The following is a 23,375-nucleotide window of genomic DNA, read 5'->3' on the forward strand; positions in this document are numbered from 1 at the left end:
AACTCTACTTGTTTTGTAAACATGTCCATTTGTAACCTCCCCCCGTTTTTTTTGTAGATTCCACCTATAAGCTATATCATATGATATTTGTCTTTCTGCAGAAGGCTATTATTTTCTCCTCCCATTTTTGTTTTCTCTTGGCATTCTGACCTGATGATAATAGTTAAAAACTTCTCATGTGTTTGCCTTCTCTTTCGTTATGAGGTTTTTAGTAGCAACAGGATCTGCCATAGTTTTCAACATTAATGTATGTGGAGCAGAGTTTTCTGGCAGGCATTGGCTGCTTAGTGGTGGTAATGGTTTTGTTGCTAAGTCATGTCTGATGCTTGTGACCCTGTGGACTGTAGCCTGCCAGGCTCCTCTGTCCATGGGATTTTCCAGGCAAGAATACTGGAGTGGGTTACCACCTCCAGGCAATCTTCCTGATCCAGGGATCAAACTTGTGCTTCCTGTGTCACAAGCAGATTCTTTATCTCTGAGCCACCACTGGTTGCTTAAAATATGTAAATGAAGAAGATCCATTTTTGAGGGAGTTTATTAACCATCCACACTTTCAGTGAAACTAACTTTTGTGTGTCAGAAACTGTTTGGATACATTGAAAAATGTAACATGATCCATTTCAGATGAAACAATGACTTCAAGCTCGAATGATAAGTGTGGACATTTGTGCCAAACTGTGTTTACTCTTGGTTGTGAAAATTTTAAAGAGCACTGGCATCCATTTCCAAGCACTGACGTCTGAGGACCGGGATGATGTCTTTTGAAGTTACTCTCTCCAAATACAGAGAATACAGCCTGCACTAAAACTGAAGGAGAGAGAGAGAGAAGTTCTAACCAGCCTCCCGCTTACTATTTCTCATGACCACATGGCTAAACAGTCTACTGTAAAGCAAATAAAATGAAATCCTTAAAAGTCATTTTTCTATTGCTCATCACTCTGGGGAGACATACAGCCAGCGATATTCACATCACTGAATAAGATGTGTGGTGACCTGGCAGCTGGCCTAGTTTGCTTCCAATGTCCAGTCCTCTCAAAAGTTTTATTTGTCACAGCCAGAGGTTTTCTGGTCCACTGAAAGGAATATTAGGCTTGTTGATTGGCTTTTATAATGTTTAAGTTTCTTGTTAGCACTGCTATTTATTATTTTGTCTACTTTAAAATATAAGAAATTATACTCTTTCTTTGATTAAATGTGGAGGCTAGCTACCCCTCCAAGGCCTTTTCTCAATATTTCTATGGATTCCTGATCAACAGCTCAACCTCTGCCTATGTTGAACAAATGAAACCACTTTGACCCAGGAAGATTAAATAACCTCCCCAGGGTCACAGTGAGAGGAAATAGGAGAATATGGAGTGAGCCTAGCATTCTTGGTAGATTGTGCTTTATTAGCACACTATTCTATCAGAAACGACCCAACGAGGAAGGAAAATTCATTGTCTACTAGGTTGCATGTTTTGCTCTTTACAATCACATACCTTATGGTTTGCATTTTGATTTCTATTACTACTGAAAAGATTTAGCTATTTTACCAAAGAAAAATCAAAGTGTTAGTTGTGTTTGACTCTCTGCAACCCCATGGACTGTAGCCCACCAGGCTCCTCTGTCCATTGGATTCTCTATTCAAGAATATTGGAGTAGGTAGCCATTCCCTTTTCCAAGGGGTCTTCCCAATCCAGGGATCAAACCTAGGTCTCTTGCATTGCAGGCAAATTTTTCACAGTCTGAGCCACTGCTGACAAACTATATCCTTATGTAATTTCCTGAGCCAAAAGACACCTAAGTACACTGGATTTTTAACTCACTGTTTTCCAACCAACCTATCATTGTGTGCAGCAAGTAAGTTACAAGTGTTCTGGGAAGTACTAACAGTTGTACATTTTTATCAATTTGAGTGCTCCAGAATAAATTAAATTTTATTATGATCACTAATATAATTTGATTTTCTTATTTTATAAAATAAATACAAATTTCAAAAACCTCTCAATTCTTTTCATTTCACCACAGCTATATAACATATTTGCACATATCATTATACAAATATATAAGCTGTCATATAAGAAAAGTTAGAAAGTGTTAGTTTAATTTAGACTATTTATTAAATTAAGGCCGACTGAGTCTCCAGATAATCTTAGAAAAGCAGCTTAACCATTAAGGAGTTGGATACTAGTTCGATGTGGTTTAAAGGTTATCAAGGTATTTGCACAGAGTAAGTATCCCAATGATTTGTTCATTTAACAAATACTGATTGTGCGCCCCATTCCAGGGAGTAAAGGATGCGATAGTGAATGAAAGAAAATTCCCTGCTCTTGGAGCTTTCAGGGGAGACAGAAACTAGAGAAAGAAGAGAAGGAGGAAGAAGAAAGGGGGTTGGGGAAGAAAAGAAAGTCAGGGAATTTTAACTGATACAAAGCAACTATTATACAAAGTAAGCTAAGTCAGAAAGAGAAAGACAAATATTGCATATTAATGCATGTATATGGAATCTAAAAAGATAGTACTGATCACCCTACTTGCATAGCAGCAAAGAAGACACAGACATGTTGGACACAGTGGGGGAAGGAGGAGGTGGGATGATGAGAGAATAGCACTGAAACATAAACATTGCTATATGTAAAACAAATAGCCAGTGGGAGTTCGATGTATGATGCAGGGAACCCAAAGTCGTGCTCTGTGATAACCTAGAGGGGTGGCATGGGGATGGAGGTGGGAGGTGGAGTCAAGAGGGAGGGGACATATGTATACCTATGGCTGATTCATGTCAATGTATGGCAAAAACCATCACAATATTGTAAAGTAATTATCCTCTAATTAAAAAAAATATATATATATATACACACCACATAAGTAAATATATTTCATACCCAGAAAACAAATAATGCAGAGGATAGAGGATCAAGAAGGACAGAATGCCCTAAGGCTAACATTTGAACAGAGGCTTGATAAAATAAGGAAGACATTTAGACAAGTATTGGGGAAAACATGTTCCAGAAAGAGGGACCTACCCGGGGGTTGTCAGAGGACCAGTTAGGAGGTCAGTGTGACTGCAGGTTAGCAAAGAGGAAGGAGGGGAAGGGAACATGGTCAGAGAGATTGTGGGGCAAGGTTGCATGGGGCTGGCCAGATCATGGCAAAGTTTTAATTCCGGCATCATTTTTTTTTTTTTTTTTAAGGAATTATCTTTTTTGTGGTGGTTGTTTTTTGTATGTTTTGTTTAGCTGCATTGCAAGGTATGAAAGATCTTAGTTTCCTGACCAGGGATTGAAACCGTGCCCCCTGCAGTGGAAGCACAGTGTCTTAACCACTGGATCACCAGGAAAGTCCCAGTTGGGTGGTGCTAGTGGTAAAGAACCTGCCTGCCAATGCCAGAGACATAAGAGATGCGAATTCGATCCCTGGGTCAGAAAGATTCCCTGGAGGACGGCATGGCAACCCACTACAGCATTCTTGCCTGAAAAGTCCTATGGACAGAGGAGCCTGGTGCCTACAATCCATGGGGTCACAAATGATCCATACAGTCCACAGAGCAGGACGTGAATGAACAACTGAGCACACAGGCACACCAAAGAGGCTCCTGACAGGCACCGCTTTAGGCAATTTCTTAATTATTCTGATAACTAATTGTGAGTTTGGGGATAGTTTCCTAGCACTTTTTAAAAGTAGTTGAAAGCCTGTGGGAACATGATCCATTTCTGTCTGCACACATATATTTTCTGAAGGCAATTTATGAGAGGAGTGATTTTCTTCACTGTTGATTTTTAATAGCTGCCAGCTGATTCACTTAGAGACATGCAATTCGCTCTTAAAAATTTAAAAATCCACTCAATGATTAGAGTTCTTGGAACTTAGGGATTAACAAAATTTAAAACAAATAAGCAGAACTAAAGACTCCAGACTTACTGCCTGGAATGAAATTTAAAATGAACCTTGTAACAGAGGAAAAACACTTTGCTTCTGCAAGGGTGTGAGGTTACATATTTTGAACGATGTGAACAAGCAGGGGTCTTGGCAACCCCCTGAAAAGCAAGAACATTTTATTCTACAGGTGAGAAGATAAAGGCATAAACATATAAATTTCTTTTTCCTCAAGCCAAACTATTTCTCACAGTGTGTGTTATCATAGTCTACTTAAAATTTTAAAAGCAGAAATGGTTAGGAATGCTGTAGGAAATGGCCATATATTTACATACATTAGTCTTCAAATAGGAGAGATGACAAATGTAGAGAATAATCAAATAAAAGAAGTGAAAGTCGCTCAGTCATGTCTGACTTTTTGTGATCCCATGAACTATACAGTCCATGGAATTCTCCAGGCCAGGATACTGGAGTGGGTAGCCTTTCCCTTCTCCAGGAGATCTTCCCAACCCAGGGATTGAACCCAGGTCTCCCGCATTGCAGGCAGGTTCTTTACCAGCTGAGCCACACGGGAAGCCCAAGAATACTGGAGTGGGTAGCCTGTCCCTTCTCCAGCGGATCCTCCCAACCCAGGAATCGAACCAGGATCTCCTGCATTGCAGGTGGATTCTTTACCAACTGAGCTATGAGGGAAGACTACTCTTTCTTAGAAGGAGAGACTGCAAATAAAATTATTTCACAGGAAAAGGATATTATTATATGTCATCAAAAACAAATTATTTTATAAGATTATTTAAAGTGTAATCATGTCTAAAGTTAGAGGGATAGAACTGATAACCCCTGAAGTCTCACCCAATCTTATGTTACACAAATACACACACACACATACACATGAAGGGACTGAGATAAATGTGCATGCTCTCAAACATATTTATCCTCATTTTTCTTGAATAATTTTAAGAGACTCCAGGAAAAAGACCCAGCTCATGAAATACAATTCTTTGGATGATTCAGACCACTCTACTCTGAAATACTTAAAATTAAAAATTAAAAAATTAAAAACATAACTTTAAAAAGTTCTAAAGTACCAACTCCTTTGAGTAATTGAGTCTTTAATTCCTTGCTCCTGAGAACATGAGAAAATGTGGGTCAAGACACAAGGAACTTTGGGCAATCAAAAGGAGATGATAAACAATACTGGAGGGAAATGATTTAAGTGAATCCATCTGTTTGTGCTTTAAAATTCTGTTTAATTTTCATTGAACAAAAAAGGGACCAGCCTGTCTGATAAATACATGCCTCTTCTCCACACCCACAGGAAAACAGCCCCAATATTTTTCCAAAACAAAAAGTAAAATTACACAGATGCAAAAAGGAAAAAAAAATCACAATGCCATAATTCAAGTTGTCTCTCATTTCAAATTTTCTATAGGCAAAACTCAGTCTAACTTTCAGGTATAGAGATATCTGTAATCATTGCAATAGGATTATCAGAATCATAAAATTTATAAGAATCTGGAAAGGGAACGACTCACTGCAGCTCTGATAAGCATGAATTAGATTTCAAAAGTAGAATGACAGAAAGGCATTTTTACATATTCAGTGACTCAGAAAAGCAACACAGAAAATAAATTATATTTATATCTCCTGTTTTCAGGCTTTAATCAAAGGACTCATATGTGATTTCATCCATTTATTTTATATTAGTAACTGCATAATAATTGGTTGTGCTTCAACTGTTTAAATGAATACTGATGGATGGAGCCAGAGGACTCACTGTTTACTTGATTTGCGCAAAGAACAGATTTCATTAGTCCCATCTCAAAACAGGTCGTTTATCTTCCAGTGTTTCTGTACTCTAAGTTTACGCTTGCATCCCCCTATCTCTTCTGCCTACTGCTTCTTACTTTCCTCCTCACACTTTATTTAATTCCATTTCCTTACTCTCTTGGCCACATAAAGGGGCTTTTCTCTGCCTCTTTCCACATTTTCTTGAAACCTGGGGCAGGGGTGGGGGTTGGGGAGGTGGGTGTAGCAGGGCATCACACTCACTTAAATCACATCTATTTGGCAAATCAACCCCAACCAGCCATCCATGCAGGGAGATGAGTTCCCAAACAGAAGGGCCCATCTGATCAGGTAGAACTGTACTTGAGTTTCAGCTCTCTTGACTCTTGGAAAGTTTTCTTCCTTTTGGCAGACTTTCAGGGATTTAAACAATTCAGCATACATAGGATATAGGTTACTTTATAAACATTTAGCTCTGCTGTGAGAGCAGTCTAAAGATGGCACAATGCAAAATCCTTCCCAAACCAATCAATGACAGAGATGTTTTATGTACTTTAAGGCAAGAATGTGGGAGGCTCTTGCCATTACTGTGACCCTTGTGTGTGTGTGTGTGTGTGTGTGTGTGATTCAGTAGTGTCCAACTCTTTGTGACCCCATGGACTGTAGCCCACCAGGCTCCTCTCTCCATGTTATCTTCCAGGCAAGAATACTGGAGTGGGTTCCCATTCCCTTCTCCAGGGGATCTTCCCAACCAAGGGATTGAATCCACATCTCTTGCATCTCCTGCATTGGTAGGTGGATTGTTTAACACTGGGCCACCTGAGAAGCCCAACTCTCATCTCTACCATCTGCCTTTGTGGTATCCTCTGTGGAGCCTCTTTTCCTTTCACATGTTGCCCTTCTTAAGCACAGGCATATGAAGTCAGGAGCAGGGCACAGAATCTGAGGTTGTTCCTCAAGTCTGTCTCATCATTTGCTCTATTATTTCTAGGGAATACACTAACCATTAATTTCTATCTTCTTGACTTTATCATGTTGATAAAGAATGTTATCTTAAGAATTTTAATTTCATGACCTAGTGAAGAAATTGAGAGACAGAAAACCAAATCCTTTCATTATCTTGTCCTTGGCTAGGGACAAGACCAAAAAAAATCCTAATTTTAAGTTATCTCAATTTGTCATCCCCATTTTTTTCTAATAAGTCTTTAGGACAAAAGAAAGAATTCTGGATTAATTGTGTGGCCTTGGGCAAGTTACTCAACATTTCTGCCTCAGTTTCCTCATCTGAGTCTGTTTTCTGAGCAATACAAGAGTGCAGAACATTTCAATTCATCCTTCATCCCTTGAGTTACTTGTCATTATTGTCTCACATTTTAATTATTTTCCTTAAAAATCTTTTAAAAAATACCTACAATCTGAAAATATTGGGTTGGCCAAAAAGTTTGGGTGTTTCTGTAACATCTTATGGAAAAACCCAAATGAACATTTTGGCCAACTCAATACTATTATTTATGCATATCATGTTTGTTTGAATGTAATCATGGTTTTCTAATTTATCTGTTCATCATTTCTATTATACCTTACAAATTTTCCTCTGCTCCTTTTCTTTCTAAAATATAAACTTCTTTAGTTAAGATCTGGTAGGTGGTAAAGTTGTGACTTGCCTGAATATGTCTTTAATTTATTTCTACTCTTTCGAAACAGATTTGCCTGGTGTACAATTTTAGGTTGACTATCATATTCTCTCAAAACTTTGAAGAAAACATTTTTCTGTCTTCTGACTCCATTTATTTACAACAATTTTGCTCTCAGACTGACTGAAGGGACATATCTCTGGCTAACTTCAAGATTTTTTTCATCTCTGGCATTCTGTGATTTCACTATTCTGTGTCTATGTTTAAATTGTTTGTTCTTTGTCCTTTCCTCCTCAAATAGTTTGTTTCCTATCCTCTACTAAAACTATGATTATGTATATTAGACTTCCTGATGACTCCTCCTAAGGCTCTCAGAATCTATTACATTTTCCAACTTCTCATCTGAGCTTCATTCCGTATACTTTCTTCACATTCTCTGCCTTCCAGTTTACTAATTCTCCAAAATTTTAGTAGTCTTTTATGACATTTAACTTGTCATATTTCCCTGATTATATTTCCAAAAGTCATTTAGCTGCCCTGCAATTATGTCTTCTCTCATTTCTATCTTTTATGCCCTCATGTTTTTCTTCAAACAACTGAGTATTTTTTTTGTCATTTAAATAACTTAATATGTATTTTAAATTATTTGGCTGCACAGTCTCAGTTGCAGCATGTGGGATCTGGTTCCCTGACCAGGGACCAAACTTGGCCCCCCTGCATTGGGAGCATGGAATCTTAGCCACTGGACCACTAGGTACATCCCACTCAACACCTTTAGAGATCTGTACAGTTGTTTTCCTGGTTTTTCTAACCTGTGTTATTTCCTTGCATGTTTACAATGATCTGGTTTGTAAGTTCAAGCTGGTTTGAATTTTATATGTTGAAGCTGCATGGCTGTTAACTGGTGATGCTTTCCTCCAAAAATTACCTAAACATATTTTGTAGGGAGCCAAGGGGTCCTTCCTGACCTGCCTCTTAAGAAATCTATATGCAGGTCAGGAAGCAACAGTTAGAACTGGACGTGGGACAACAGACTGGTTCCAAATAGGAAAAGGCGTATGTCAAGGCTGTACATTTCACCCTGCTTATTTAACTTATGCAGAGTACATCATGAGAAATACTGGGATGGATGAAGCACAAGCTGGAATCAAGATTGCCAGGAGAAATATCAATAACCTCAGATATGCAGATGACACCACCCCTACGGCAGAAAGCGAAGAACTAAAGAGCCTCTTGATGAAAGTGAAAGAGGAGAGTGAAAAAGTTGGCTTAAAACTCAACATTCAGAAAACAAAGATCATGGCATCTGGTCCCATCACTTCATTGCAAATATGGGGAAACAGTAGAAATAGTGACAGACTTTATTTTCTTGGACTCCAAAATCACTGCAGATGGTGACTGCAGCCATGAAATTAAAAGACTCTTGCTCCTTGGAAGAAAAGTTATGACCAACCTAGACAGCATATTAAAAAGCAGAGACATTACTTTGCCAACAAAGGTCCATCTAGTCAAGGCTATGGTTTTTCCAGTAGTCATATATGGATGTGAGAGCTGGACTATAAAGAAAAGTGAGTGCTGAAGAATTGATGCTTTTGAACTGTGGTGTTGGAGAAGACTCTTGAGAGTCCCCTGGACCACATGGAGACCAGTCCATCCTAAAGGAAACCAGTTCTGAATATTCATTGGAAGGACTGATGCTGAAGCTGAAACTCCAATACTTTGGCCACCTGATGTGAAGAAATGACTCATTTGAAAAGACCCTGATGCTGGGAAAGATTGAAGATGGGAGGTGGAGAGGATGACAGAGGATGAGATGGCTGGATGGCATCACCAACTCAATGGACACGAGTTTGAGTAAACTCTGGAAGTTGGAGATGAACAGGGAGGCCTGGCGTGCTACAGTCCATGGGATTGCAGAGTCAGACATGACTGAGTGACTGAACTGAACTGAAGGCATCCTCTGAACTAGGGTCACTTGTTCACTCACTCAATCCTGTCTGACTCTTTGTGACCCCATAGACTGCAGCATGCCAGGCTTTCCTTGCTCAAACTCATGTTCACTGAGTCAGTGATGCCATCCAACCATCTCATCCTCTGTCGTCCCCTTAGCCTCCTGCCATCAATTTTTTGTATCATCAGGGTCTTTTCCAATGAGTCAGCTCTTTGTATCAGGTGGCCAAAGTATTGGAGTTTCAGCTTCAACATCAGTCCTTCCAATGAACATTCAGGGTTTATTTCCTTTAGGACTGACTGGATTGATCTCCTTGATGTCCAAGGGACTCTCAACAGTCTTATCCAATACTGCAGATTGAAAGCAAGAATTCTTCTGTGCTCAACCTTCTTTATGGTCCAACTTTCACATTCATACACGACTACTGGAAAAACCATAGCTTTGACTATATGAACCTTTGTCAGCAAAGTAATGTCTGCTTTATAATACACTTAAGTGTCCCTTTAAAAGTCTCAGGTTTAATATGGAACGCTCAGATTCAGTTCTTCCACCTTGCTGGGGTCCCAAATGAGCCTCTGCATTTCTGAGCTCATCTGAATTTGCCCTCAGTGCAATCTCTATTTAAATATTTTCCCACACAGACCTGTTTCTGACCCTCATGAACAATAAATTCTAATCCTCAGGTCATGAATGACTTGTAAGATTCAAAAGAATAATAAATTTTTCTAAAGAGCAGAGAGGACCAGATTAATTTCTGGAAAACCAGATTGCCTTTAGGGATTTCTTTCAGTAATTTCATGCCACTAAAATGGTATTTTCTGGAGGAAGTGTCTTCATATGCTCACCAGTAGAGATTTAAGCCAAAGTTTTTGTCACTCAGTCATGTCCAACACTTAGCAATCCATGGACTGTAGCCTTCCAGGCTCCCCTGTCTATGGAATCCTCCAGGCAAGAATACTGGAGTGGGTTGCCATGCCTTTCTCCAGGGGATCTTCCCAACCCAGGGATTGAACCCAGGTTTCCTGCATTGCAGGCAGATTGTTTCACAGCTGAGCTACCCAGGAAGAATAGTTTCAACAGTTACCAGTATAAACTAGGTGATCAAAGGGGAAAGAAAGTACTAAATTTTCTCTTCTAGATGGAAGAAACAACAGAAGTCCTTCCTTAAGTTGTGCTGTTTAAAATTAAGCTTATATTCCAAGGTAGCCTCTTGAAATATTAGTGGAATGTGAGTACTGGTTCTCTAACCCTCATAGAAACACTACCATTTCAGGACTTCTGCTTCTGGCTATAATGCAATAATTTGCAGTAAATCCATCTATTTGTTCTTTGAGAACGAATAGAAAAGCTGAGTTAAAATAAAAAAGCTATCATAGCAAGGCAACCAACTTGGAGAGATAGGTTTCCAAATAGAAGAGACCCTCAGAAGGGTGAGCCAAAATCCTGCAAAATGTTCTTCCATCCAGAGCATTATTTATTGACCACTGGCATGGAACAAAAGGCTAAGAATCCAGGCAGATGGATGCAGCTATTAGGAAGGCAAGCCAACAGAGCTTTTAGTAACGTCATAAGGCTGATGACACAAATACTGGAGTTTGGGGCTGCCATGGCAGCCAGGACTTGAATGTCTAACAGCCCAGTGGGAAGAGGGCAGCTTTCCCCTTGAGCTATTTGGTGAATTCCTGAGCTGCGATAAAGGCAGGAGATTAAGAAGCTAAGCAGGGAGCTACTGAAAAATCTCAGCAAGGCTTTCTACAATGCTGAGAGATGAAAACTTGGAATGAGAACATTCCAAGAAGGAATTGCTATTGTTGTTTAGTCACTAAGTCATGTCTGACTCTTCTGCGACCCCATGGACTATAGCCCACTAGGCTCCTTTACCCATGGGATTTCTCAAGGAAGAATACTGGAGTGGGATGCCACTTCCTTCTCCAGAGGATCTTCCCAACCCAGGGATAGAACCTGTGTCTCCTGCATTGGCAGGCATATTCTCTACCACTGAACCAACAAGGAACCCTCCAGGAAGGAAAGGTCAGAGGAAATACCCCAGACTCTCAATTGGGATTTAAGGATGAGGCCAATTTGGAGACAGAATCTGACAAACTATTTCAGTTTTGAATTATCACAGATTCTGATTAAATAAGGTCATCTTCCCCGAATTATTCTACAGATACATTCCTACCTGAAACTTCATTGATACCTAAACTCCTTGCCAAAGCTCCTGGCTTCCATCTGGCCTCTGTCCACAGACCTGCTTTTATCTCCCTCTCTGCATTCACTGCTCTCCCTTTCTGCTTGTTAGCTTTGCCAGTCATCATTTAGAATCTTAAATTGTTGAAGCTTTCCATCCACACATTGGGTTTTATATCTCTTTAATTCTTTGAAAGTTTTCCCTCACTTTCTTATCATAGCCTTTAGAACACTATATATATATATATACACACTAATAGCTTATACTCTATATCTGTTTATACACTCCACTTGAATGTAAGTGAGAATTCTGTGAAAGGAGAAATAGGGTCTGGTTTCATCACTGCCGCATTCTTCAAACTATTTCAGTGTCAGATAGTATCTCTGGATAGTGAACACTCCATACATATTTATTAAGTGACGCTTGAGGGAAAGAAAAAACTGATACTTCGAAGCACAGAGGGTACATTGACACCAACCTGAAAAGCCCCATGCAGATCCTAGACAGGAGAAATCACATTAAGTTTCGTTCTGTACCTGGTTTAAAAGAGAAGGAAAACCTACCACCCATGTTACTCCTGGGTTTTTTGGTTGCTGATTTTTGAGGTTTTTCAAAGGGCTGTCAAAGGTCTTGGATTGTATTTTCTCTGAATTTACATACCTCTTCCTTTTGTATTTTTATATTGGGGGTGTGTGCAGGTAAGTGACATGGAGCAAGAATTTCTTTGAAAAATTATAGTATGTATAGTAAATGAAGCATTTCCTAGAACTTATAAATATCATACTTCTGGAAAATATTTTTTAACAAACTAAAAATAAAATTGAAATTTCATAAGTACTTCATTATCTTTTATATTAATAAGATAAAGCTTGCCTACTCATAGTTACACTGATTTAATATTCATCCAGTAAATTCAAGATGGGATATTTGGTGCAGCTATCTTAAAAGAATCTGCATCATCCTATAAACTGGAAATTTCAGTAACTAATTGGTTAATGAGGCTTTTTTGTTTTTAGAAGAGTCAAACCAAACACATCTGAGTATTGCAACACTTAAAGCTTAGTTCATTCCATGATGGCACACTCAGTGAGTGAGTGTTAGCTCTCTCCTCAGTAAGTTCTTTACCTGGTCGATTTTGCTTTTTAGCCTTTACATGGTTAGAGGCAGAAACAGCGTAGGATGAAGTGAAGGATCTGCTTTTGGTGAGAGTCATCATCACTGGGTTTTTCCAAGAATCTGGATTAATAGCACTGTAAAGACAAGGTATAAAGAAAAATGAAGAAACTATCCTTTGATTACTGGGGCAGACCTTACCAGAACCCAACCACCGTTTTCATAATAGTTTCAATCTGAGTCATGGTCCAGGTTCAGTGACAGAACCACTTGACTTCCAAACCTAGTCACTAACCTAGCGACAAACTAGGTTATCTGAATTCAGTCTGTGCAACAGGGTCACAGGACACACTCTTCAAGGATACTGGGTTAACCAAGACAAAAAGAGAGCTTTACTGTTCATTCAATTACTCGGTATCCAACACCTTCTCATTCTATTTCCATAATCATGTTCCTCAAAGATTTTCTAAAAACATGGCAAACTAACTTTAAGATGCAGGTGAACTTACATTAGGTATGAATGACATGATGCTTTCTTATATACTCTTTTTAATTTATTATTCTTGGTGTAACTAAATTAAGAAATGCAAGTACTTATCATTCAAAGACAATATTCTTGCAGTATCTTGAAGGAAAAGGTTAATGACAGGTCTTTAACCAACCATTTCTTTTTCTGGTGATACCCTGTAAAGAATGGAATGATGAGACAAATTCCCTTGTAGATACTAATGGGCCTGCTACTAAAGGTAGCACTGATGCTATTTCCTAGGAGAAAGGTAATGGCAGTGAGTCTTCACTCGAGGGAATGTTTTTAGCAGGATATCCTTGCTCTGTCTAGGTATTATTGTAAATAAACCTGTAATCAATTTAAATAAATCATAAATCAAACTGGAAGGTTGGGATGAAGAACACTACAAAAAATCCATGTAACTAATGGATATACATTTTAGAGCTGTTTCAGACCAAAATTTATCTGTAGGCACTGCTCAAAACCTTACATTCTGAATCTGAAACAGAATCTATTGTAATTTCAGAGAAAAAAATATTTCGGGAAGCCATATAGACTGTCTTGGTTTGCTCCAAAGGAAAAATGCGTAGTCTACAGCCATACCACCCTGAACATGTCGGATCTTGTCTGATCTCAGAAGCTAAGCAGGGTAGGGCCTGGTTAGTACTTGGATGGGAGTAAAAGTGTCTGCTTTATGTTTTGGTTTGTATTTTGCTAACATCGGTGTGTTTTTGAGCATTAGTAAATTTGGTAATGCATAAAATCTATAACTTGCGTGATAGTAACTGGACAATCTGATCCTTGGCCAATCTTAGACTGGCAGTGTAAGCAGGATGTACCTGGTCTCTTTGAGTGGCTTATTGTAAATAAAGCTGAAATGGATGGAATTATGGGGTCATTAATGAGTAGAGATTGTCATATAAGTTATATAGTTAATGAGGTATAATTTGGAGGTGTTCTATGATCAAAATAGTCAAAATAAAGTTATGGTTTTTCCAGTAGTCATGTATGGATGTGAGAGTTGGACCATAAAGAAAGCTGAGCACCAAAGAATTGATGCTTTTGAACTGTGGTGCTGGAGAAGACGCTTTAGAGTCCCTTGGACTGCAAGGAGACCCTACCAGTCCATCCTAAAGGAAATCAGTCCTGAATATTAGTTGGAAGGACTGATGCTGAAGCTGAAGCTCCAATACTTTGGCCACCTGATGCAAAGAACTGACTCACTGGAAAAGACCCTGATGCTGGGAAAGATTGAGGGCAGAAGGAGAAGGGGATGACAGAGTATGAGATGGTTGGATGGCATCACCGACTCAATGGACATGAGTTTGAGCATGCTCATGGACAGGGAAGCCTGGTGTGTTGCAGTCCCTGGGGTCACAAAGAGTCGGACACAACTAAGCTACTGAACTGAGCTATAACCAAAATGGCATTCTTTGTGAAAGCATCATGATGTGTGTATTGCTTACAATTCTGCATATTAAGTCCAAACTAGAACATGTGCTAAGGTGAAATAACAGGACTTTTAGGGTATGCTGCACTACCAGTTTGAGACCTCTCAAAGAGGAAGATGCTGAGCATTTGCTTGGCTACTGCCTCTGTTCTTCGATTATTAGCAAATTTACTGATGGGAAAGATCTGTTACCTGTGTTCAGTCTTATGTGACATTCTGCTACTAATTACCTCATTTCATCTCCTTTATCCTTTTCAGAGAGATTTTTCTTCAACTGTTGAGCCAGATATTTTAAAATTTCATCTTTTCTCTTTACTTTAAATAGCATTTGAAAAGTGGAATGAGTTCCAGCAATTATCAAATACAATTAAGGATAGCCTACAAGATAATATTTGTTTCATATCCTTCTTGGAAATCTCATTCTAGGCAACTCACAAATGTCTGGAATTTTGAAACAATAATATCAAAGAAAACTTTGAATCTGAGATAGATAACTATATCAACTATTTCCTGATACCACTATTCCCTGTCAACTACTTTTGCTGGATTGATTGATGTGTGAGACTTACTGTGAAGACACTGTATGCAATGTTTATGAGGCCTACATGTCTTCTCAGCATACTGTATAATAAACAGATAGTGACTTTTCTATGTAGGCTTTTAAAAAGACCTTAATATTAACTGAATTTATTTTTTAATACTTTAAAGAGTTACATTATTAAAAGTGCATTAGCCACTCAGTTGCGTCTGAGTCTCTGTGACCCCATAGATTATAGCCTGCCAGGCTCCTTTGTCCATGGAATTCTCTAGGCAAGAATACCGGAGTGGGTAGCCATTCCCTTTTCCAGGAGATCTTCCTGATCCAGGGACTGAACCCGGATCTCTTGCATTGTAGGCAGATTCTTTACCATCTGAGCCACCAGGGAAGCCCTCTATATTATTAAAGCTAGCTCAAAACTGTCTACTTCTATTTTATATTTCTTTAATAAAAACATTTAAGATAGGCTCACTTTGAGAAATTTCATAAAGTGCAATAATGGCGCATCTTTAATGTGTGGGAAGTTAATGAACTTTAAGATAAATAAAATCCTAGCCATACATCCTTTCTTAATATGCTAAATATTAATTCCTTAAGAGATATTGTCAATAAAATGACAAATCAATATATATGTGTGTACATGTGTATGTATGTCCATATATACACATACATACACACTTTATAATTTACAGATACTTTCAAATGCATTCCTTTGTGTGAGTTTTCAGCTGTCTATTGATCTTTGCCTTTGTGATTAGGATCTTATTCATATATAATAATTTGAATTCCAGTGAGAAAAATAGCTTAGGGGAACCTCTACTTGATCTTCCCACACTAACACAGCATGCAAAAACTATCTGTGTGTTTGCTGTGGAAGACCTCAACCCTCCTCTACAAAAGTGGATTTTATCACCTTATCACTCATAAAAACTTCATCCTATGTCCTAAAAGTCTTACCAGGTCCTAACAGTTTTTTTTTACAGAGTTTACAGCCTGCTGTCATTTCCATGGCCAATGTGGAAGGCTTAGGGTATGATTCATTTCAAACTTAAAATTTCTCTCAAGCTTACTTTTTTTTTTTTTAAATAAAAAACCTATTGGTATCCTTCCACTTAATTTTACTCCACTTGTGTCATCATTCCCCCTTTCCTGAAGAATTTCTTCTGGTGGGTACCAAGGCTCTGGCTACACATCTCTGAGTGGTAGGGTCAAGATCCGTCTGACTCTCAGTCCAGTGTCTTTTGACTCAGCTGGATTTAAAACCACCCAGGAGTAACTCATCCAGCTATGTACCTATAGGAACATAAGTTGAGAACTGTTTCTACTTTTCACTTCCTACTCTTGTTCTTTTGATCACTGCAGTCCTCAAAGAGCCTCAATAAAAAGACAGACATGGAAAGGAAGAAGTAAAAGGACTGACAGGGAAGAAGTTTCAAAGATTAAAACTCAAGTCAGTTTTGAAATCAGTCAGTTTTAGCAACAGGTCTAACTGAAGAACGTTTTAACTTTGGTTTATTAGTAGGGCTGGAGATATCTGAGGCCATCTTTTCACTATTTTCACCTACAGCCAAGGATGAGTCAACCCAAACCAGCTGTGTTTAGTGGTGGTACCATTGCTACTTACTGACATACGGTTTTCCCTTAAAGGACTAAATTCTCTTCGGAATGAATTTTATTATTTTTTATTAAATTTATTATTATTTTTATTAAAATATTATTTGTTATTATATTTTATTATATTTATTTTATTCATTTATTTAATATATTTAAAATAATATATATTATTATTATTTATTAAATTTATTATTTTTTTATAATGGTGAAAAAGTTGTATCACTCTCAGATGTTATATCAGGACTTTTAATAGGATAGTGAAATTAAGGAAGAGTAAGTTAGTGGGAAAAGTCATACCTAGGCAGGACATCAATGAGCACTTTTAGGAAAAAGGGAATGAGTGGGATTGTATGCCATTCCTTTTCTATTTTGAAAATAGTTGATAAGGAGCATTTATTTCATAAAACAGAATGACAAAATCCTTAGGAGTTAAGCTCATAAAAGTTTTTGAAAGCCTCTTCCTCATGTTGATTTCAGTTTCAGCCTCTAATCTCATTTAACTAAGAGAAGAGAGGAGTAGGAGAAATGAAATTTGATGAGAAGTAACAAATAATAACAGAAAGAAAGGAGACATTTAAGAAAGCTTGAATGGATTTTTGGTAGAATCATTCTATGGATAGTAAATAAAGGAGCATTAACTATACTATGACAGGAATCTTGGCAAGGTGTGCTGATAAAATAGACAACTTCTCTAAAGATGTATACCAAGAACATAAAATTCATGTTTTTAAGCAACAAATACATAACTATAATTTCCTACCACTTATCAGTATTTGCTGCTATAAAAGTCAACAGTCAATATTTTCATGGGAAAATATTATTAGTGACCTATAATTTTGAACTTCAGGAAATGTTCATGAAACAGATTAACATCCTCCTATGGTGATGTTTTGAAGTTTCACAAACATTATGTGAACTCATGTGAAAGAAAGAATCATTCATGCTTGCTTCTGATTCTATAGGTTTATTAGATCATCAATAATATTTAACATGAAAGAAACCAATTATGTTTTTAAGTAAGAAAGCAGGAAAAGTTAGCAGTCGTTAAAAATTCCATTTCTTTGCCAATTTCAGAATGGGGCTTTATATTCAAAGCCAGGGTCAAAAGAAAATCACATCTAATATTGTCATCATGTAGTTCAATAAAGATATGGTAATTTTTCAGTCATTAGATCATTAATAAAACTGATGTAATTGTTTCAAAAACCTGAAATCGTACATGGTAAGTGTTCTCATAATTATTATTCACATAAAGTATGTTATTTCTATGCCAAATAGAAAAGGACAAACGCAGTAGCTTTCTCTGAAAGAATTTCTCTCATGATGATGTTTTCTTCAAAACTCTTTCTAGATCTTAGTATTATCTTTTCTTTAGCTTTGGTAATTCTGATTTTTTAACCACTTTGTAAAATTAGAATTAATATTCTAAGTAAATTGTATTCTATTTATTTTTATTGATGTACAATCAAAATATAACATTATATTTGTTTTAGGCACATAACATGATGATTTGATATTTGTATATACTGTGAAATGATCACCACAATGTGCTGTGTGCTTAGTTGTATCGACTGTTTGTGACCCCATGGACTGTAGCTCACCAGGCTCCTCTGTTCATGGGGATTCTCCAGGCAAGAATGCTAGAGTCGCTTGCCATTTCCTCCTCCAGGGATCTTCCCAACCCAGGGATCAAACCCAGGTTTCCTGCATTGCAGTTGGATTCTTCATCATCTGAGCCACCAGGGAAGCCCAAGAATACTGGAGTGAGTTAGCCTATCCCTTCTCCAGGGGAACTTCCCAACTCAGGAATTGAACTGGGATCTCTGCATTGCAGGCAAATTCTTTACCAGCTGAGCTATCTGGGAAGCCCAATAAGTCTAGTTAATATCCATCTGGTGGCTTAGATGGTAAAGAATCCACCTGCAATGCAGGAGTACTGGGTTGGGAAGATCCCCTGGAGAAGGGAATGGCTACCTGTTCAAGTATTCTGGCTTGCAGAATGCCATGGACAGTCCATGAGTCTCAACAAACATCTTTGTACATTTTTTTTTCTTCTGATGAGGACTTTTAACATCTATTCTCTTAGCAACTTTCAAATATACAATATAGTATCATTAACTATAGTCACCATGCTGTACATTCCCACAACTTAATTATTTTATAACTGCAAGTTTTGATCCCCTTCACTCATTTTGGCTACCCTGAACCTCTGCCTCTGACAATCACCAATCTGTTCACTGTCTAAATAAAGTTTAAGTTAAAAACTGTTTGAACATATTTAGTTGCTCTTAGAATGAACTACCTTTGATCTGATTTTCTGCCCTTCAAATAATGCCAGCAGAGCTGGTCTGGTGAACTGGGGGAAATCTAACAATCATTTGCAAATGTTAGGTTGGATACATTTGATGTAAAAATCCAACACAGATCTCAGTCCAGGTAAAATCTAGTCTGTCTTTATTCTGGGTTCAACTTTACCCATCCAAATTTACAGTAGCAGACATCACTTCAAGTCACTGTCCCCATTTATACTTAAGGCCATACAATAACATTTAAGCATAATTATCTGATATCAATCCCTATACTGCTCTGGATTTAAACCAGATACCTTTTTCAGTTTCAAAGTGGGCCTCAAATCAATTATAATCTTTTGGGCCTCCCTTCCCCTGTAATTTTTTTTTGCCATATATTATAAATCTTTATTAATGATCATTTTTCATAATTAAGTAAACAATCACTTTGGATGCTACTATATTTTACTTTTATATATATGTATTTTTTTAACTTTTCATTTTGTACTGTGGTATAGCCAGTTAACAATGTTGTGATAGTTTAGGTGCACAGCAAAGGAACTCAGCCATGCATATACTAGTATCCATTCTTCCCCATGCTCCCTTCCCATCCAGGCTGCCCCAACACTGAGCAGAGTTTCCTGTGCATGTAGTAGGACCTTGTGAGTTATCCGTCTTAAATACAGCAGTGTGTACCTGTCCATCTGAAACTCCCTAACTGTCCCTTCCTTCCATCCTTCCCTCCCCCCTGGAAACCATAAGCTCATTTTCTAACTCTAGGAGTCTATGTCTGTTTTGTAATCCCCTGTAATTTATAATTAATTTTTGATAAGGAACTTCTCCTAGAAACATGAACCCAACAGGAACATCACCTAACCTGGATGAAGGTGCTTCATGCAGCTTGATGCTGGCACTACGGTCCCTCCGGACAGGGGCAGGCTCCAAAGTGGGCAGACCTGTGGCAGAAGTGGTGGTGGTCCAAGTTGATGAAACTCGTCTCAGCAAACCGGGGGGCAAACTCCTCCTCAGGCGCTGGGAAGAAGGAACATTGATTTTATTACCAAGCATATTTCCTATCACTAACTTCTATGTAATATAATGAAAGAAAATGAGTTTTTAATTAGCAATGAATATATTAAACTATATTGGTTGAATATCATATCTCTAAAATTTGGGCACTCAGAAATTCAATAAGGAACTCTGGCCAAAATCAATTAATGTTATAAAAATAACATTTTGGGACCTTCATTTCAATGATTATATAAAAATGGATTATGAGAAATGAGAGCCATTTTGGGCTAATTTTATTGTCATATTTGTCCAACAGGGCTTACACACCTATAAATATTAATATATAACTTATTATGAGCTGCATTTCTATTAACTAGGACAACTGTTGTTATACCAAAGTGTTTATTGATTTAATTGATTTAATCCTTGATTTAGAAATGATGGGACCTATAAAGGTAAAAGTGTAACTCACAAGATGTACCACCTCTCTTGTGGTTAATATGACTTAAGACAGACAGGCATTTGGGTAATGTTATTAGGATGAACATCTTTTTTTTTTGAAAGGAAAGTATAATTTCTACAAACCACTAAACCTGAACAGAAGAGCTGACTGGGACAGACCAGGAGTGGGTGTGAAGAGACTGAGAAAGGTGCAGCAAGAAAGTGAAGGAGAGCAAACAGGAAGTGGGCATGGTTCACCATGCAAACCACCATTCACCCCAGCCCCTCCCAGGGAGGAGAATGTGCCCAAGTCCCCCAGCCTGCCCTCCACTCTTTTTCTCTGGTCTCAAAGGCAAAGTAGTCTGCTGACTAGGCCCCCTCTTTGACCAACTCAAGTTTAGTCCATAACCAGGTCTTTGGGAGGGAGGGTAGAAGTCCTCCAAGAACCTGAGTTCCCAGAACTGGGGGCTCCCCTGCATGTCTGGTGCACTGTGGTGATGAACACCTCTTAACAGAAGACTCTGCTAGTTGACCTGCGATTCCCCTCTTTGTCATTTCTTCTCCTACCATAGCCTAAGTGGGATTTGTGACACCCTCAGCACTCAGGCATGATTCTGAGTTCACCAGGATGAACAATGACCCTCCAAAGAGAGTCTTAACCTTAAAAATGAAAGGGAAGGTAATCTAATACAACTACAGCAATAATGATGAGGTAGGAGCTCATTATTTTATTTGTGGCCGGTGACTCCTAGAAGAACAATTGTGCAAGCAGAGTTTAACAAAGAGTCTGCTCTTCCTGAAGACAGTAAAAGCTTTGAGAATTAAGTATATGGCACCTTGGGATTCAAGAATAACTCTGATATTAAATAGTTTCCAAAATCTCTTAAAGATATATACCCTAGGAGGGAATTCAACAGGAAGAGAAAATGTCAAGCAATGTAAATATCAGGATTCTTGTCTGTAAATCTGTCACTGACTCTGTGTCTATTTTGAGACCCAAAGGAATCAGTTTCTCTTTCGCCATCCATTTATTTTCATATCATGTTAGCCCTATATTTCTCAGAGAAGTAGATGTTCAAAGGAAACTTAAAAAACACCTAATTGACAAAGTTACTTGAAGGACACAGTCCTGAGTCCAGAGACCCACAATGGCAAGAACACAGATGTTACTGACTGACCATCAGCTCCAGGGCACAGCTGCTTATTTACCAAATAAAGAACTGTGTTGGATATACCTGAGACCACTGAAATTCTGGTTCTTTTCCTTTTTTTCTCATCTTTAACATGACTTGTTTTCAACTAACACTGAGGTCTAAACTGGAGGCAGAACTCTACTCCCTACAGCTCACTTTTGTAAAATTCTCATATCTTATATGTAAAAAGAAGAAAATACATGAATCACTAAGGCCAACTTCTACTTTAAATAACCGAAAATATATAGAAAACTATAAAACACTGGTGAAAGAAATCAAAGAGGATACCAATAGATAGAGAAATATACCATGTTCATGGATTGGAGGAATCAATATAGTGAAAATGAGTATACTACCTAAAGCAATTTATAGATTCAATGCAATCCCTATCAAGCTACCAACAGTATTCTTCACAGAGCTAGAACAAATAATTTCACAATTTGTATGGAAATACAAAAAACCTCGAATAGCCAAAGCAATCTTGAGAAAGAAAAATGGAACTGGAGGAATCAACCTGCCTGACTTCAGGCTCTACTACAAAGCCACAGTCATCAAGACAGTATGGTACTGGCACAAAGACAGAAATATAGATCAGTGGAACAAAATAGAAAGCCCAGAGATAAATCCATGCACCTATGGATGCCTTATCTTTGACAAAGGAAGGCAAGAATATACAATGGATTAAAGACAATCTCTTTAACAAGTGGTACTGGGAAAACCGGTCAACCACTTATAAAAGAATGAAACTAGAACACTTTTTAACACCATACACAAAAATAAACTCAAAATGGATTAAAGATCTAAATGTAAGACCAGAAACTACAAAACTCCTAGAGGAGAACATAGGCAAAACACTCTCTGACATACATCACAGCAGGATCCTCTATGACCCACCTCCCAGAATATTGGAAATAAAAGCAAAAATTAACAAATGGGACCTAATTAAACTTAAAAGCTTCTGCACAACAAAGGAAACTATAAGCAAGGTGAAAAGACAGCCTTCAGAATGGGAGAAAATAATAGCAAATGAAGCAACTGACAAACAACTAATCTCAAAAATATACAAGCAACTCCTACAGCTCAATTCCAGAAAAATAAATGACCCAATCAAAAAATGGGCCAAAGAACTAAATAGACATTTCTCCAAAGAAGACATACAGATGGCTAACAAACACATGAAAAGATGCTCAACATCACTCATTATCAGAGAAATGCAAATCAAAACCACTATGAAGTACCATTTCACGCCAGTCAGAATGGTTGTGATCCAAAAGTCTACAAGCAATAAATGCTGGAGAGGGTGTGGAGAAAAGGGAACCCTCTTACACTGTTGGTGGGAATGCAAACTAGTACAGCCACTATGGAGAACAGTGTGGAGATTCCTTAAAAAACTGGAAATAGAACTGCCTTATGACACAGCAATCCCGCTGCTGGGCATACACACTGAGGAAACCAGAATTGAAAGAGACATGTGTACCCCAATGTTCATTGCAGCACTGTTTATAATAGCCAGGACATGGAAGCAACCTAGATGCCCATCAGCAGATGAATGGATAAGAAAGCCGTGATACAGATAAACAATGGAGTATTACTCAACCATTAAAAAGAATATATTTGAATCAGTTCTAATGAGGTGGATGAAACTGGAGCCTATTATACAGAGTGAAGTAAGCCACAAAGAAAAACACCAATACAGTATACTAACGCATATATATGGAATTTAGAAAGATGGTAACAATAACCCTGTATACGAGACAGCAAAAGAGACACTGATGTATAGAACAGTCTTTTGGACTCTGT

The 23,375-nt window shown here is 38.0% G+C and overlaps 1 protein-coding gene across 9 annotated transcripts in view; it reads right to left on the minus strand.

The window, feature by feature from the left end:
- The window catches only part of PDE3A (phosphodiesterase 3A), a 379,994-nt gene that overhangs the window by 51,610 nt on the left and 305,009 nt on the right, over positions 1 to 23,375 (minus strand). For all 9 annotated transcript variants that reach the window (XM_086404062.1, XM_086404060.1, XM_086404061.1 and 6 more), the window contains 2 exons: positions 19,808 to 19,962; positions 12,545 to 12,669 (listed from right to left, as the gene is read on the minus strand). In XM_086404062.1, the coding sequence (XP_086260188.1) occupies positions 12,545 to 12,669; positions 19,808 to 19,962 (280 nt within the window). The remainder of the gene's footprint in view (positions 1 to 12,544; positions 12,670 to 19,807; positions 19,963 to 23,375) is intronic.

The sequence above is a fragment of the Bos grunniens genome, chromosome 5, assembly GCF_055505025.1.
Source record: "Bos grunniens cultivar Pamir isolate PY7600 chromosome 5, Bosgru_T2T1.0, whole genome shotgun sequence".
Lineage (NCBI taxonomy): Eukaryota > Metazoa > Chordata > Mammalia > Artiodactyla > Bovidae > Bos > Bos grunniens.